Raw genomic sequence first — 17,336 nt, forward strand, 5'->3', positions numbered from 1 at the left:
CTCCTCCCTGGCTTCTTGTGGGGTCACCTTCTTCTAGAGGCAAAATTCATTCCTGAGAAGGGATGGTTATATTAACAGCGTATTTATCCCCATTTAAATTAGGGAGTGCTCTTGAGTGCTGTAGTTCTGTCTCTTAACTGCCCTCCAAAAGGCATTGTAAATTCTTTGGAGGAATCCCCTGAACCAAAGTTTGGAAATTTCAAGAAGAACCTGGTTTGGGGCTTAGAATGTTTTGGATGGAAATGTCTGATGAAGGATATAACTAAAGAGGACACATGCGAACACACACACAGACACACACACACACACACACACACACACACACACACACACACACACACAGAGAGAGAGAGAGAGAGAGAGAGAGACAGACAGACAGACAGACAGAGAGACAGAGAGACAGAGAGAGACACACACACAGAGACAGATACTGTTCACTGTAGAATAAAGCTTTGGCCTATAAGACCATTCAAGGACTGTCCTTCCATTCAACATTTTGGATTTGCGTGAGTTAGGAGCAATCTATTCTGCTAGCATCTGAATGAAGCCTCTGGGGAGCATGACACAGGGCAATTCATGTGTCTGAAGCTCTTCAAGAACATGTCAATGCCAAAGGGTCCTCTGAGATCCTGCTTATTGCACCCTCACAGCTGTGCTCTCCCATATGCATGCAAGTGGTTCTGTTTGGAATGGTTGTTTCCTGGTGATGGTTCTTGGCTTCCAGAACCCAGGGCTTGAGGACATAAGTTATGTTATACCATCAAGAGTACTAGACAAATGGGTGAGATGCAGCTCAGTTGGTTGAGTGCCTGTCTAGCATGCATGGAGTCCTAGGTTTGATCCCTAGGACCATAAAAAACTGACAGCAGCACACTCCTATAATCTGAGAACTCAGGAGGCATAGGCAGGTCACCCTTGACTGCATAGTGAGTTCAAAGCCAGTCTAGAGAAAATATTCTTTCCCAAAGCTATTCTAAATAACTCTGATTGCTTGAGGGGGCACTCTTTTTTTCTTTCCTTTACATATTAATTTATTGGATAAATGTGAATGATTGGACCTGTTTTCCCTACATGAGCATGGTAAGGTTCTACATTTCTAGGGTGCACTGGAAAACCCACACATCACTGGGAGTCCCCCCTGTTTCACCCTTCCCCCTTATGGATCATATGATGTCCCAGCTGGCAGGCTACGTTAGGAATCATCCAGTTTAACATCCTCATTTGGCAGAGGATCAAAGTGAGGTCCAGATGGGAAACTGAAGGCTGCACAAAGTGCTTATTGGCCAGTGCAGGTTTTAGGGCAGAATGTAGAAGTTATGGGGCTCTGGAGTTTTAGCCTCAATTTTGGATTTGTTACCAACTACTTGTATAACCTTGCATTTGTTAAATTATATCTCTGCAGTCAATCATGCCATCTGCACTTTAGGAAGGAGAATAACCTCATAGGGTAATTATGGAAATGAAATAAAATAATACTTAGGACAATGCCTAGCAAATATTGCATTGTATAAATGCCAGCCACATGTGTTACAAACCAATAAAAATGCAGCTTTCTCTTCCATTGCAAAGAATTTGTTGGAACGCTGCTGACTAGTGAACAACTGCATTTCCCAGAAGTCTTTTCCTCTAGCTAGGACTGTGAATGAATGATGACCAAAGAGATGCAAGTATAAGGTGCATGTATTAGGTGCAAGTATAAGGTGCAAGTATAAGGTGCATGTATAAGGTGCATGTATTAGGTGCATATATAAGGTGTATGTATAAGGTGCAAGTATAAGGTGCATGTATAAGGTGCATGTATAAGGTGCATGTATAAGGTGTATGTATAAGTGATACTGGAAGGTCATGTGGCTGATCACAGGCACAAAGACCTTCTTACGCTACTGATTGGATGATGCCAGATCAACTCAGCACCCATAAATGGAGCTACTGAGGAAAACAGCTTGTCTCCCTGACTTACAGCCCAGAGAGCTGACTAATCAGGGCACACAATATATGAGCAAGAAATGAACTTTCACTGTGAATGCCATGAGATTTGAGGGCTGTGGTAGCAGCTGGAAGAAAGACCCTGACTCTCGTACTGTTGTGGTTATTCTTAAAATGGGGAAGCTAGGGTTAGAACTCAGTTTGGTAGAGTGCTTGCCTGACATGCACGAGGCCTTGGGGAGGGTACTCATATTCCTATGCTGTGCTACAGCAGTGGACAAGATGGCAAAATAAAGGCTAGTGCTGTGGTCCTTAGGGCTCTCGTGATGTGAGTGCCAAGACAATGGTCAATTATTTCAGCCCTTGCAGGATATCCTGCAATCTCTTTCAAGAACAGTACAAAAATTAGAAGTATTGCAGAAAGGGTGACAGTCAGGACCCAGTCTTTCCTCTCCCTGGAGCTGTGTACCTTTGACCAAACCATACAATATGCTCCAGCTCTAGCTTCCTCATACAATGAGGGGCTTGGAGAACCTTAAAGGGTCCTCAGCAGTAACGATCTGGGAGTTTTGCAAGTTCATCCACTCTGCAAACATGTGGTGATCACTGTGCAGGGGGCCAGTGTGGATGACGGTCTTTCAGAGATACTCTCTCAAATCGAGGTGCTCAGAGGCCTAAAGTCAGGCACAGAGGTAGTCTTCCTGGCCCTGAAGACTTCACTTTCCTTGACATAAAGTAAGGGGGCCGTGGCTAAGGACCACTTCACAAGGCCGAGTATTCTAAGAAAGGTGTTCATTTTGGAAGAGCCTGGAATCTGCAATTTAAGAACAATTCAGAAGTCTCCTTTTTTCTCTTTTCAACTTAAAAAATGCTGCACTTTTGACCCTGAAAGTTTTGACCTATTATCTCCTGCGCCCCCATTTTCAAAGTGAATCCACGGCTCAGGGAGATGAAAAAGCTCACCTGAAGCCCTTTACCTGTAGAGTGGGTCAAGTGTGGCAACTCAGACCCATTGGCTACAGTCATGGCTTTGGAAAGGAAGTGCCATTTGGAAAAGTGTCACCTCGCCCTGTTGAAGGGCCTGATGGACATTTGGGGCAGCAGGGCCATCTAGATCCCTTGCTTTGGGAAGCACTTTTCTTTACAGCAGATGTAACTGAAGTGGAGAAGATTCTCAACGCTCCCCCTACAGACTTTGATAAGTTTGCTCTAATCAAGTCTAAAATCCCCAGCTCTGACCTGTGATTGCCAAGGAACCTCTGAAGTAGTTTTCTTTGTAAGCTTTTCAGCCTCAGTTTGTATTTATTGCACCATTCCCAGTTTTGTTTAGAAATATGTCGCTGTAAAATTAGCTCTGCAGGCAAACAAGGGTAAGGGCGGAGTGTTGATTGTGGGGAAGAGCCAGCCACTACCTTCTGGTTGCGTGGATGCAACCTTCTAGGGAAACCGAAAAGCCCCTCACTCTGTTGCCATGGGAACAGCCTGAGCTGTACTGAAGATGCTCTGCAGGAGGCTGCTTGGGAATGGAGCTGAGGAGAAGGCTTTCTTTCCAATGAGGCAGGGGGCTGTGAAAAAGCAATCTTGCCAGCAATTCTGATTCCTGTAGCTGCTGAGGGAAGTCCCCCATACTCTGGTCATGGAACAGCTACCCGGGGAGCAAGAAAAGGAGCTATGGCCTAAGGTTTACTGCATGTGACTGTGAAGTAGGGCTCTCTGTTTAGGATTCACTCACAGAAGAGGGGGGCTTCCTCATCTCCACACCTGCAGTTCTGTCCCTGCCCCACCAGGAAGAGGTCATGGTACCCATTTCCTGAAGAAGTCAGTGATGTGAGCAGAAAGGTATTTGTTATATTGGAGACTCGGAGGTTAGTGACTGGAGAGACAGCCACAAGTCTCTTGTATGTGACTTGGAGTCTTCACTGCCCGCCAGTCAGACACCATGCATTCCGATAAAGATTAGTAATGATTATTGCCTTCTGGTCCGTGTTTATCTTCTACTGTTTCATAGGTAGCTCATTTCTCAGCCCATTCTCAGCTGTCTCTGACTCATACACTCCCCTGGGGACTGTGTCTTTACCAAGCCTATTTGAAGAGCTCCAGGTCAAAGACATTGGGGAGGGATTGGATAGCACCAGCATTAAAAGCATGTGCTCTGAAGTCAATAGAGTTGACCTTTCCTGACTTTGTCAGTTCCTAGCTCTGTGACTAGATCATAAACCTCTGGGTCCCAGTTTCTCTATCTGTAAAATGGGTAGTAATAATATCGACTTCACAGGATTGCTAGGCATATTTTAGAACATCATGGAAAACAGGTAGCCAAGGGCCTGGGATATAATGATTCTTTAATAAATGCAGACTTAGCAAAGAATGTTTACAAAGTTTGGGCTTGGTAACCCTCAGAGTTTTCCTACTAGTAGGAGACTTGATTTTATTCCTACTTTCTAAAAATGTATCATGTTCGCCCTCCATGGTTCACAATTTCTTAATTAAAACAAACAAACAAAAACCCCAATACTTTCATTTACCTTCTGCTTCATCCATTCTTCCTTAAAAATAATTGTTTGTCCTAAAAACAAATAGCAGGAAAGAGAGAAATACAAGGAAACACTAACAATGTGCTCGAAAGCAGGAGAGTATGTGGAATTTGTTTTCTTTTACTATAGAAATATAATCTTTGAAAAGTGGTGTTATCCAACATTTTGTCTATGTGATCTCCTTCTCTTTTGACATCTGTTTAAGAAGGCTTAACAATTCCCAAACTTTAATTATCTTTTCCACAGAAAATATCTCCATGTTGTCCTCTCCAGGCCTGGCTTCCTTCCCAGGCTCTGGTCCCCCAGAGCCAGCATTAGTCTCTGAGGACGAGCCAGGAAAATCCATGATCAACCAGCGGCACACGGGAGGCTGCTGCTCACACAGCCCTGCCATCTTGTGCGATTTAATCACTCACACAGGACCAGCAATGCCACCGGCTCCATTCTAGGGAAGACACAAGTTCAAAGGCTTGCTGACTCTCTTTCCGGTTTTTTGTCAGTAGATAATTGGTGGAACAAAGAATTTGACTTCCCAAGCACACCGGTGCCACTTCAGAACAGGTTTCCCTGGTGGTAGAATGTTTGGACACCAAATTTTTTCAAGGTAGTAATTCCACTTGCTTTTCTCTTTTCAGCAATGGCACACACACACACACACACACACACACACACACACACACACACACACACACACACACACACTCAGCGCTCATCCTCCTTCCTTCCCTTTGTTCTTTCCCTCCTTCCTCTTTCTGCCCAGCTACTTCATCCAATCAGTCTTGAAGTCCCATCACTTCTCTGTCTCTCAGAATGTCTTTTTCCTCCACTGTAAACCCTGCCATTACATCCTTGCCCCCTCATTTCCTAATGGCTCAACTATGCAACTAGTCTCACTAACTAGAGGAATAGAAACAAGTTTCTTTTGGGGAGCCAAGAAATCAAAAGGTAACATCTCCCTGGAGCCCGGGATTAAAATGTTTATAAGACCATTGGGATCAAAGAAAATGAACAAGAAGATTAGCTGGCATTGCTTTCCATTGTCAAAAGGATGGGGTGGCAATGAGAAGAGGTAACCTTCTTTGCCTTTGCCTTGTGTTTCTATTAGTTTGAAACCTAACTTTGCCTTCTTTCCCAAGCCTCCGACACCCGAGTTGTGCACAGTAGATACCCAATAAATATTTTTTAAATTGATCCATTTTTTAAAAAGCTTATTTTGAGCTACAATAAATTATAGACCTTATAAGACAGAGTGGTGGTTCTCAACCCTAGATAGTTTTGAAAAATCAACCCTGCTGTCCGAGCCTTATCCTAATTGGTCCTGATTTAACTCATCCTGTATAGATCTGGTTCTGGTTCTTTTTCAGTACAGCCTCCAAGGCTGAGAACTGCTGGTTTAAGGAAAGGAAAGTGAATGTCAGATGCCCTGATTTGACTGAATAGCTGTGTGATTATGAAAAAAAATCACTCAACTTCACTGTGTCTCCATTTTACCTCATAGAGACTAGAGTGGTTCCACTGCATTGTTTCTATGGTGCGTTCAAGTTCTGACGATGTTCTCTTCCTTTTCCTAAAGAGCTCACAGCAGCAGAGTCCACCACTTACCTTGGAGGATCTAAAGACCTTTACTTTGATGTTCCAAGAACTAGAGGAAATAAAAAAATCTAATGTGTGCTCTTTCATTTTTGTCCTTTATCCCAGGCTGCTCTAGTCACTGGAAAGAAATACTGCTACTTCGGTCAGCCAGCCAGCCAATCAATCAATCAATCAATCAACTGGCAATAATAAGGAATAACATTGGTACTGGGGCTTCATCTCATTCTTAGCTATGCAAGTGACATGTCCTTATACTTATGGAATTTTAAGAAAAGTCATTAAGCCTGTGCAACCAAATTCTTTCCTTTAAAGTTCCTCCTACCTTGAAAATCAGAAACTGTGTCAAATCAGAAACTTACTGAATACCTTATACTGTTTTAGAACATACAAGTGGCTGTGGGGGAGAAAACTCAAATTTTGTCCTGGGGGCTTAGCTGAAGAAAAATGAATGCCTTCATCTGGATGTACACACACACACACACACACACACACACACACACACACACACACACACACACTTTAGATCTAGAGACAAGGCTACAACAGTGTCTGGGTGGTACAACCCAGAGAAGGAAAAGATGTATATTCTTCCCGCTACCACCAACTACATCTCTGTGTTTGTAATGTTCATGCCATCCTACATCCAGTTTATTCCTTCTATAGCCAATTCTTGGCTTGTAGGAGGGGCTCCCAGAAGCTCTGGTACACAGTGGGAAGTGAGACCAAATATCTCCACCCTTTCTATCATGACAGCCTTCCTATTCTGCTAGTGTTGGTTCTCAAATTCATCCCTGGAAGCTGCATAAAGTTAGACGAGAAGGAGGCAGAATTTAGGAGGCAGGGGCTCGGAAAGTTAGCGTTATGGTAGTAGACACTTCGCTAAAAACAGAGGGCAGTTGATACTAAGACAAGATCTACACAGGTTGGAGTGAGTGTGGGCTTGGCAAAGGCCAACCATCCAGGCTGAACACAAAGACATTTTTAGCCTGCCCAATGTCTTCTTAGTAGTTGATCGACCGTCTATAGACTAAGGGTGTGAGTCATCTTTCCATTACCATATCCAATAGCTGAGGCAAGCAACTTATCAGAAGAAAAGGGTTATCTGAGCTCACAGTTCTAGGTGTCATTACTTTGGGTCTGTGGTAGCAAGTTATGGGCAGGAACATACTGTAGAGCAAAACATTCACCTTATGGCCAGAAATTGTGTGTGGGAGGGAGGAAAGTGAAGAATGGCACCCCACTAGTCCCTTTGAAGATACACCCTCACTGGGTCCCACCTCTTCAAATTTCCATCCAACTCTAAATAGTGTTAAGTGGGCAACATGACTGACAGACACATGGTTCCCCCTTTGGGAACCCTTATATTCTAGACTACAGTACCAGTATCTTTGGCTCTCAATGCTAATTAGTTTTCTTCCTGTTCAAGGTGAGCAGTGGCAGGGGGCTACTAGTGTGATGGTGATGGGCTGCCTATTCAGGTAGCTGAATCCTGCCTGTTTGAGACCAATATCAGAAGTATCTTCCCTGTGCTGGTTTTCTTTGCTTAGTTCATATCAGAATGCCTCTTCCATCTGACACCCACCAGCTTTTTATGTGCTATCCAGAATATAGGTTCATAAGTGTGGACCATTCTGTCCTAATTGTGGACAGATGAGGAAAGTGGTCCCTTGCAGAGGAGGGGCTCGCCCACAGTTACACGCTTGGCGGTGTTGCTGTTCTGATATTCCGAGGGCATCTGCTCAGGGCTGATGGGTACTGCGTGGAGAGAGACGAGCACAGACTTGGCCTTTAGCCCTCCCTTTTCATTTGGATCTCATCCCTTTGACAGTCTCATCTACTCCCCTGTCTTCTTTATCACCTTCATGTTAGTGACCACTTAATCTGTGTCCCTTGCTCTGATCTCATGTTTACTCCAGGTTTATGATTTCAGTTGTCATTATTATCTCAAATGCAAAATGCCCCAAATGGAATTCACAACTCATGCCCCAATTACCTCACTCATTAGTTTAACACTTTTGGAGTCTCCCTTTTATTTCCATGTTCCTATCCGGTAGAGCTGCATGAAAATCGGATAGCCATATTTAACCTTTCCTTCCCATTTTCCCTCTAGAGTGCCACTCAGTCTCCAGATCTACTTCTTACCATAGACGTCTTCTTACCCACTTCCCCTTCCTTTCAGTGGACACAATCCAGGCCCCCACCACCCCTCACATACATTGCTGTGACAGCTCCTTAATCAGTGCCTTTCTTCTAGGAGTCTCTCCATCTGCTGTTTCTCCATCCTCCATATTGCTGCTAGACTAACTCTTACAAAACACAGATCTGTCATGCTATTCTCTTGCTCAAACACTTCTGTGTTTGTTTTACTGCCTGCAAAATAATGTACTTTGAGCCTGTCAATACAGGCTCTCCACTGTTTGCTCAGTCTTGGAAATTCTTTCCCTCTATACCCTATTTTGCCACACTTTTATTATTCAGGTCTTTGTCAAAGTCCACATACTTCCCTCTCATGTCTAGAAGTATCCCCCCTCTCATACTGTCTTTTCAGAGCCCTGCTCCTTTAACAAAGGCAACTTCCATCCCGTACATTCTCTCAGGGTAGTCACGTTTCAAATATTTTAATGTTAATTTGAGGGCGTGTTAATGATTTAAGACTCATAAGGATGTTTGTTAGAAGCAACAAAACCATTTAAAAAAACAACCTGGAGAAGACGGCATAGAGAATCCAAAATATTTTCTCTCCACTAATCATCTTCAGACAGTGAAGATATTTTTCTCTCAACCTTTGTGCCTTGTGCTTTGAAGTCTTACCTTTGGGTGTTCATGATTTATAAAAGTTTCCCTTCCCTACCACTTCAAAAGTACCAAAAGATATAAAGGATATCTGAAGCTAGGTTGCCTTGACATTTGTCAAGGTCATCACTAAGTTAATTAGTCTCTGTTATACTAGTGGTGGGGTGAAAGCATGGCATTGCTCTATGTATGAAGGCAGTCTCATCATTGACTGGGACTCGGGGTCTAAATATCAATGCATAATTCTTGTACCCTAAGCCAGATCTTGGGGAGCCATATTTTACTACATACCCAGTCCATCTCAGATCACACCTCTCTTAAGCCTCACTCAATGCCTGAGTGGACAAAGAGTGCTACAGAACATGGGGTGAACCAAGATAACCTTGTATGTACCCTCCTCAGGGAGCTCTCACAAAAAGCATGGTAGCCTGGAGCCTGACCATTCCAGTCTGGACTCCTGGACATAAAACACAGACAAACAAGGCCATAGCAACCTGCCCTAGATGGCAGGCAGGACTACCGTTCCTAAAATCCAGGTGATTGTGCTAAGAGTTGTGTATCTATTTTCTCGATGAATCATCTCAGCAATCCTATGTGGGTATCACGTGATTACCTTTATCGTACAGTCTAAAAAAATCTTTATATTTTGTGACTCACTAAATAGAGCATTTATTGCTCTGATGCAGTTATTGATCATTTCATGCCAGACACTATAGAAGAGATGAAGGTAAGTCAGATAGGCTGCTAATGTAAGAAGTTTATAGGGCAGTGGGGGAGATGGCTATATACTCAAGGAAACTGAATATTGTTAGACGACCAGAGGTTGCAACAGATTCAGAGGTCTTACTTAGAAAAGAGAATTTGGGCCAGTGTCCTTAAGTATAAGTCAGTCTTGAAAAGGAAGAGATCTAATGGCACACAGTTCTGGTGAAACTCAACTATAAACTCTGCGTTGGTGAAATCCAATCTTTAGCACAAATATCAATTCAAGAGATCAAACATCTTCCTTCCAGGGTGCTATGCGTAGAGGAAAGGATGGGATGCAGAGGCAAACAAGAGATTTCATGTACCTGCCAGGGTGGTATGATAGAGAAAGTTGGGATATAGAGATAAATACGAGTTCTCATCCTCAGACCTCAGGCCATACCTCTCATTACGAACGTCCTGTCTGTTGTCCAAGGAATCACTTCACTCTCTTCCTCCTGAACACTTGGTGGCTTCTTCATTTTAATCTATTTACTCTCTGATTCCCCCTTGGGCCAAACACCCCAGACCAACATCGTGGCCTCAAACTCTGAGATCTGAAAGTCTGTGGAAAGAGCTTCCAACTCTGAAGTATTTTCTTGGCTCTAATTGAGACCATGTTCTAAAGGCATTTACTACTGTCTTTTACGATACTGGAACATATCTGAAATTCACCTGCTCAGTCACGTGCTGCCACACCTGTCAGAGGTGCAATGATGTTTCTGGCTGGGAAGGTGGAGATGCATATTTGCTTTTGTCCTGTTCATACACAGGTATGTGCATGTATGAGCTCATGCTGAGAGAGAAAGAGGGAGGGAGAGCGGTGGGGGGTGTGGGTTTCAAGTACAAGCAATGATTCTCAGGAGTGCCTTTCACATTGGGGGAACCTGCTTAGTGTTTCTGCAGGCCTCTCCGAGGAAGAATACCTGTATCCAGGAAACAACCCTCAAGCCGGGATAATTGACCTGAATGACAGGAGAAGTCCTCTAGGAATCCCCAGGGGCTTGTCTGAGTAGAGCCATGAACACTCATAATACCAGGGCAGAAAAAATAACAACAGTCCATCTTGGCACCCTGGCTGTAAATGGCTCATTTACTCTGGCAAGAGGAATGGAGTTTTAATGACAAATTGTAATGCTGCACAGCAGGCTGGGTTGTGTGCTGTAAATTATTTGGAAAGAGGCACTATACCTTAATAAAAAGGGGATTGCTTTCTACTGCAACCGGGGCTAGGTGTGGAATGAGCGCCATCCCGCAAGTCCCCCACCCCCATCTTGGTCTATCCAGTGCTCCCTTCCCCCATCTCTAGGCCCCCTCATTCCCACATCTGGGAAATGAGGGCATGGCTAGCTGGATTTTTATCGCAGTTGTCTTTTCACTCATGGGAAGGCAAAGAGACACTGTTGAGCTTCACAGTGCTCTGAGCCGGAGGGCACAGGGCTCAACAGGCATCTGTCTGTCTGTCCCTTTGAGAACTCCCTGAGTCTTTTCTCCACATTGGTTCACTTCTATAAAGAAGAAGGGAGCTCTGAGAAGCCTGAGGAAGGTCTAGAAGCATACCAGGAGACCCGGAGAGTCAGACTGTCAACATCCTTTTGAAAAGGCAGTGGCAGTGCGCACTTATGGGTGATTATTGAGGCTAGGAAGCAGGTACCATGACAACAGAGACTGTGCCCCCCTCCCAGCATCCATGCTCTCCATCTCATTCTGAGGCTGCTTGCAATTGGGCTGGCCATGTAACCAGCTCGGGCCAACAGACCATCAATGAAAGTACAATGTGTCACTTCAAGGTTGATGAAGTTAAGAATGGTGTAGATGGAGTAGACCAAGGCAGGCAACATGTCCTGGACTGTGCCTTGTGTTTGTGTAAATAATAAACCAAACCATTATATTGAGCTGGTGAGATTTTTTTTTTGGTTTGTTAGTTACAGAACACATGAGCCTGCTTGGACCAATATAGCCATCATCTATGGGGCTTATATTTGGAACGGTATTTCCTGGAGCTGGGCAGCATGTTCCTTGACTTGATCCTATGTGTATCAGCCCTGGTTGCCAGCAGGCCTGAGTGTGGAGCGGTGTCAATGCATTCAGCCAGACTTGCATCCTGGTACCGGCTCTGTCACTTCCTAGGCAATCTCAGAGGGTTCATCTAGCCTAGCTGAGCCTCGGTCTCTTTATATGTCAAAGCAGAGGATCTATCTTGCCATGCTAGTATGACAAATTAGTCAATATTTGTAAAAGCCTTAAGGCAGTCCTGAACACACAGCACATGCTCAGAACTGTCAATTCTTTCCTTCTCATTCCTGTCATCCTTCTCAAGTTGTGACATGGTCCTATGTGAAGGAAGGCTAATTGGCCATGAAAATCCAGCCTAAGAATAGGTCTTCTCAGCAATCTGTGTTATCTAAACATTTGAATATTATGTGACACTTGTCAGTCATATTTCTCAGGCAAACTACACAACATCTATACCCCACTTTTCTCACCCTCAGAATGGAGGAAAGAAGCCTCAGTTGTTGATTATTTTGAAGTTTGAACAGTTGCTGGGCACACAGTAGCCACCATATGTAAAGGTTCTCTTCTAGTATTATTATTAGTCCCTGCCCTTGTCTAATCTCGCCTTGGAAAGGTTGTCTACTGATAGCATCTCATTTGCTGATGCTGTTGATAAGAACTTGAGAGACATGTTACTCACACAGATGGAAGAGCAGGTAGAATATGATCCTATACTTAGAGGTTTTCTCCAGTCTTCTTCTTCTCTAAGCTGGCTCTCAGGGCTTGTGTAGTCATATTTTCTCAAGTGTTTTTGGTTGATTATAAAGGGGAAATAAGGGTTAGGAGAGGAGAGAGGAAAAGGAAGCCACCTATAGACACATACTTTTCAGCTGGTGCAACTATTCATCTTTCCTCTAAACATTCATTTAGTGACTTCTGTGTTCCAGGTATTGGATCAAGCATGGAGATTGAATGGGAGTCACTGTCATTCTACTCTGATAAGGATAACAGACACAAAAACAGAGCATTGTGAAATAATGTTTGAGAGATAACAGTAGAGTAAAATATTAGGGAAGATCAAATTACAATACTCATAGCATGGGTGTGTGTGTGTATGTGTGTGTGTGTGTGTGTGTGTGTGTGTGTGTGTGTGTGTGTGTGTGTACTTTCCAGAGAAAGTGACTTGCCAGTGAGTTTTGTAGGGTATGTAGGAGTTTCTGGGCAAGGAAAGGGTGAAGATATTCAAAACACTTAAGAAAGAGGAACATTACATAGAGACAAGGCACAGTAGGATTATGGTCCAAGAAACAGAAGTTGTGATGTGCTGTTAAAGCAGAAAGCATGAGGCAGAGTAAAGAGCTATGAGATTGGCTAGGTGGATGGTCCTGCTTGAAGACATCATTCTCCAGGATAAGGAGGTTCCATCCCGTTCTGCTGATAATTTGCAGTCACTGAGGACCTCCAAGAGCAAAGCTCACTGTGGTGGCATGTTGTTAGTAGAGCTCATGTCTGAACCTGTCCTCTCTGTCTCAATCATTTTGGTTCTGTCTTTCAGAAAGGATGACCTACTGTGGTATGTCATTCTGTATACTGTGAATATGTGTTGCTCTGATTGGTTGATAAATGAAACACTGATTGGCCAGTAGCCAGGCAGGAAGTATGGGCAGGGTAAGCAGACGAGGAGAATTTTGGGAAGAGGAAGAGCTGAGTCAGGAGTCACCAGCCAGACACAGAGGAAGCAAGATGTCAAGGCAGAACTGAGAAAAGATACCAACCCACATGGCTAAACATAGATAAGAATTATGGGTTAATTTAAGTGTAAGAGCTAGTCAGTAATAAGCCTGAGCTAATGACCAAGCAGTGATAATTAATATGAGCCTCTGTGTGTTTACTTGGGGGACACAAGTGAGAGAGATTTGTTCCAACCACCGGCCAGGCAGGACACAGGAAAAACTTCTGACTACAATGACCTGTCCCCTTCTGTTCCATTTATTGGGCATCAACTATGAAGCCCCAAATATAGTTTTTGTTATATTAATACCTTTGAAGAAACAGGTTCTGTGGTTAAATTATCTATCCCAAGATACACAGTTGCGTTCAAACTGAAATTCCATGCAGTCTTCCATCCGACTCCAAAGCGCAGCTGAAACACACTGCTGTTCCTACCTCCTACACTGTTTCAGCTTCTATATTCTCCCACCTCCAACTCCCACTCAACTCTGACTCTCGCCGTGTCTCACTTCCTCTTACTCCTTATCCCTCTGCAGCCTGACCTCCACTCTGAGGCCATCCAAGGTTTCCCCTGCCAAAAAATATAGTATCTCCTGGATTTTTTATCATTCTGCATCCACCTCTTTCATTGGTAACTCTGTCCATCATGCCTCATGCATCATTAATATCACAGACCCCAAGGGGCCCACCTTGAGACCTTTTGGTGTTGTCTTCACGTCCATTTCATCCACTCAAGTTTTATCCAGTATCTCTATTGAGTAGACTCAAATCTTCAGTCATTTTCCCAGTTGCCTTCTGGGCATTTCTATTTGAATGTTTCATGGGCATCATGGGTATCTCAAGATCCACAAGTCTTTCCCATGGAACCATCATTTCCTCATTCAGTGGCAGTTTCCTTGCATCAACACCAATACCAATCTTGTACAGGCACCAGAGGTAGAGTTGAGAATCTGGTATTTAGTCAGTTCATCCTGTGTTTCACTTTATATCCAACCCAACCTCATGTCCTTTAGCCTAACAGCCTTTTCTCAGAAATGTCCAAAATCTACCTCTTTTTCTTTTTACCTATCACTGCCCCACACTAGGTCTCCATCATCTCCATTCTTTTATGTTGAGCAGCTTCCTAAGTGAGCTTTACATTTGAGAAAGGGGAATGTGTTAGTAGTCATAGAATGTGACTGAGTTCACAAATGCTTAGCCAAGCACAACATGTGTAAAATTGCAAATATCTGAGCAACCTAAGCGATCATAGGGATAAATCAGAAATAACCAGTACAATCAATGAATGAGTAATAGACAGGACCAAGAGGGTAGAGAAGACAAGGTCACAGAGAAGAGAGCGGAGGTAGAATAGAGTTGTTCTTAAACCAGAGAGGCTCTCCAGGTACTAACCCCCATGAGAAAGTTACCGAAGAAGCAAATTTTCTTTTCTTGTGTGTGTGTGTGTGTGTGTGTGTGTGTGTGTGTGTGTGTGTGTGTGTTGCTTAGAGAATATCCAGGTTGCCCCTCATCTACAAAGGAAAGCTCCAAAGACCACAGTAGCATGGCCTGGACCCGTTGGCTCTTCCTGTGGTGTCTGTTGGGATGAAATGGATTATGGCAGAAGAGATTGTCTTGGTGAGTTTCCTTGGGTTGGTCGCTTCTTGCTCAGTTAAGGAAGAACCGGAGTAGTGGGAGTAAGGAAACCAAACTCAAGAAAGGAAAACCCTGGGGCTGCTGGGAAAGCTCAGTGCTTAAGAGCATCAGTGCTCTTGCAGAGAACTTGAGTTCACTTTCCAGTACCTACATGGTGGCTCATAACCATCTATAACTCCAGTTCCAGGAGATTTGGTGCTTTCTTCTGACCTCTTTGGGCAGTAGGCATGCACATGGTACATATACGTACATGCAGGCAAAGCACATATACACATAGAATAAGAATAAATAAATCTTAAAAATAAAAAGAAAGAAATGGAAATCATTCACCAGAGAACACAGCATAGTTGGGAAATAGTATAATCCTCTCTGAATGCTGGGGAGGGGGGACTCTCTTGTATTACATATAGCTTTTGTGTTTATTACTGAGAATCATAATGTATTAGTGCCTTAAATTTGTAGAAGAGCTAAGTCCTTTAACAGGGGAAGGGACCTGTTTGCCGAGCACACAGGGAATCTATGGCCATGCTAGGACTAGAATTGAGATATTCAGACATCCTGCCGCAGGAAAAGCACTGAGTGTGTGTGCAGTATGAGCAGCGATTTCAGGCACAATTCCTCTCTGAATTTGTCCAAACAAGATAAATGCACCACCACACCTTCATGATTAGAGAGAAGAGCCTGAGCAGTAGCCTGGAATCTTTCCTTTCCTTTACCCCACATTCATCTGCTGAATAGACAGCTATTCAAGCATGTCTTGTCATTCTTCCTCACACAGAACAAAGTTTAGAGTCCTTACCATGCTGTTCCAGGCTGAATGTGTCCCACTAAACTTCAAAGATTGACACCCTAACCCCCAGTACTTTGGAATGTGTCCTTGTGCAGGGCAAAGGTGACCATGGTCAGCGAGGATGAAGTCACATTGGGAAGGACTGGGCCTCTAATCCAATATGAGCAGTGCCCTAATGGGAAGATGGCTGTGTGAAGGCAGACACATAAGCAGAATGCCTGGTGATGATAAGGGCAGAGATTAGGGTTATGAACTTATAATCCCAGGGTTGGCCAGGCTTGCCAGCAACCCACTACAGGCTACAAGAGATTCGGGGAGACATCCTTTGCAGTTGCAGAGGGATCATGGGACTAAGAACCACCTGGTTTCAGACTTCCAATAATCAGTCTGGCAAGACAACATACTTCTGTTGTTTCAAGCCACCGTGTGTGTGTGTGTGTGTGTGTGTGTGTGTGTGTGTGTGTGTGTGTGTGTGTGTGCAGTGCTTTGTAATGTTGCTCTAGGAATAAATACACACGGCTCCCAAGAACCTGTATGTTGTGGTGTTTGCCAACCTCGCACAGCTGACTTTTCTCTGTGTTCTAGAACACAGTAAGCCCATAGCCTCTCTGAGGATGTTTCATGCCCTCGTTATTTCCCATAGAACGTTTTGGTATTTCCAGCTCTTCATGTCAGAGACATCTTCTTACCTTATGTGGAATTGCTTTAAATGTCAGCACTTCAGAGAGGCCTTTCCAGAACATCCTCCCTACATAAGCTCAAAGCACCCTGCCTAGCTCCCCCACCACCGTCACCTCAATAAAATGGTTTCCTAGCTGCTTGGCTGCTTTACTCTTCTAGAATAGGAACTGCATAGAGGCATGGACCATTCAGGGGGGGCCGCTGTTCTAAACTGAACTCACAGTCACTTCCGGGAAGAGGTCCGTCACCAAACATCCTCGGCATGTTGCACAGCTTGGCAAAGAGAAGGTACTCAAAGAATCTGTTTCGAATGAGTGAATAAAGGACTTCACCATGGATAACACATCTCGCTGTGCGTCCTCTTAGTGAAGGCAGGAAGCAGTCTTGGAACACCCAGCAATGGATCACGGAAGGACCAATGAAATCAAGCAGGTGATAATGTGCCTTACAGGAGTCAGAAATAGAACTGGAAAACAGGCTTCTAAGATTTAGAACACATGCTTTTTCTACTAGTCCACTCTGCTGAGTCTATTAAAAAAAATATGTGTGGTTGTCAACTCTTTAGAAACCTAATCACACTGTAAAGGGACCCAGGGAACTGGCCACCCGAAAGGAATCCCAAGGTCATTTGATCTCTAAAATGAGCAGCAGTATCCTAATTTTCAGTCTGTGGGAAGTTGAATTTTATAGAGATTGGCATAGTCGCTGTCAAGGCAAAGTTGTGACTTCTGTTCCGAAAACGCAGAGAGACTTACTTGTTCGACATGCCCAAAGGCAGATGATTTCTCAATATACACTCATGTCTGTACCCTTTGTTTAGAGTTCGATGCCAAATGCAATAATCTGGATCTCAAAAGAAACCCACCAGGCCGTCTGATTTGAGAGTTTGGCGGTAACAACTTTGGGCTGCTTTG

General features: G+C 43.9%; 1 protein-coding gene across 7 annotated transcripts in view; it reads right to left on the bottom strand.

Moving 5' to 3' along the window:
• Slc8a3 (solute carrier family 8 member A3) overlaps window positions 1-17,336 on the bottom strand; it is a 137,213-nt gene that overhangs the window by 73,825 nt on the left and 46,052 nt on the right. Inside the window, exon 1 of one of the 7 annotated variants that reach the window (XM_076550974.1) lies at window positions 8,269-8,466. The exons of the other annotated variants lie outside the window; for them this stretch is intronic. Coding sequence (XP_076407089.1) covers window positions 8,269-8,270 — 2 coding nt within the window. The 5' untranslated portion in view covers window positions 8,271-8,466. Of the gene's footprint in view, window positions 1-8,268; window positions 8,467-17,336 lie in introns of those variants that run through there. 7 annotated transcript variants of the gene reach the window in all.

The sequence above is a fragment of the Peromyscus maniculatus genome, chromosome 14 (genome assembly GCF_049852395.1).
Source record: "Peromyscus maniculatus bairdii isolate BWxNUB_F1_BW_parent chromosome 14, HU_Pman_BW_mat_3.1, whole genome shotgun sequence".
NCBI classification, from domain to species: Eukaryota; Metazoa; Chordata; class Mammalia; order Rodentia; family Cricetidae; genus Peromyscus; species Peromyscus maniculatus.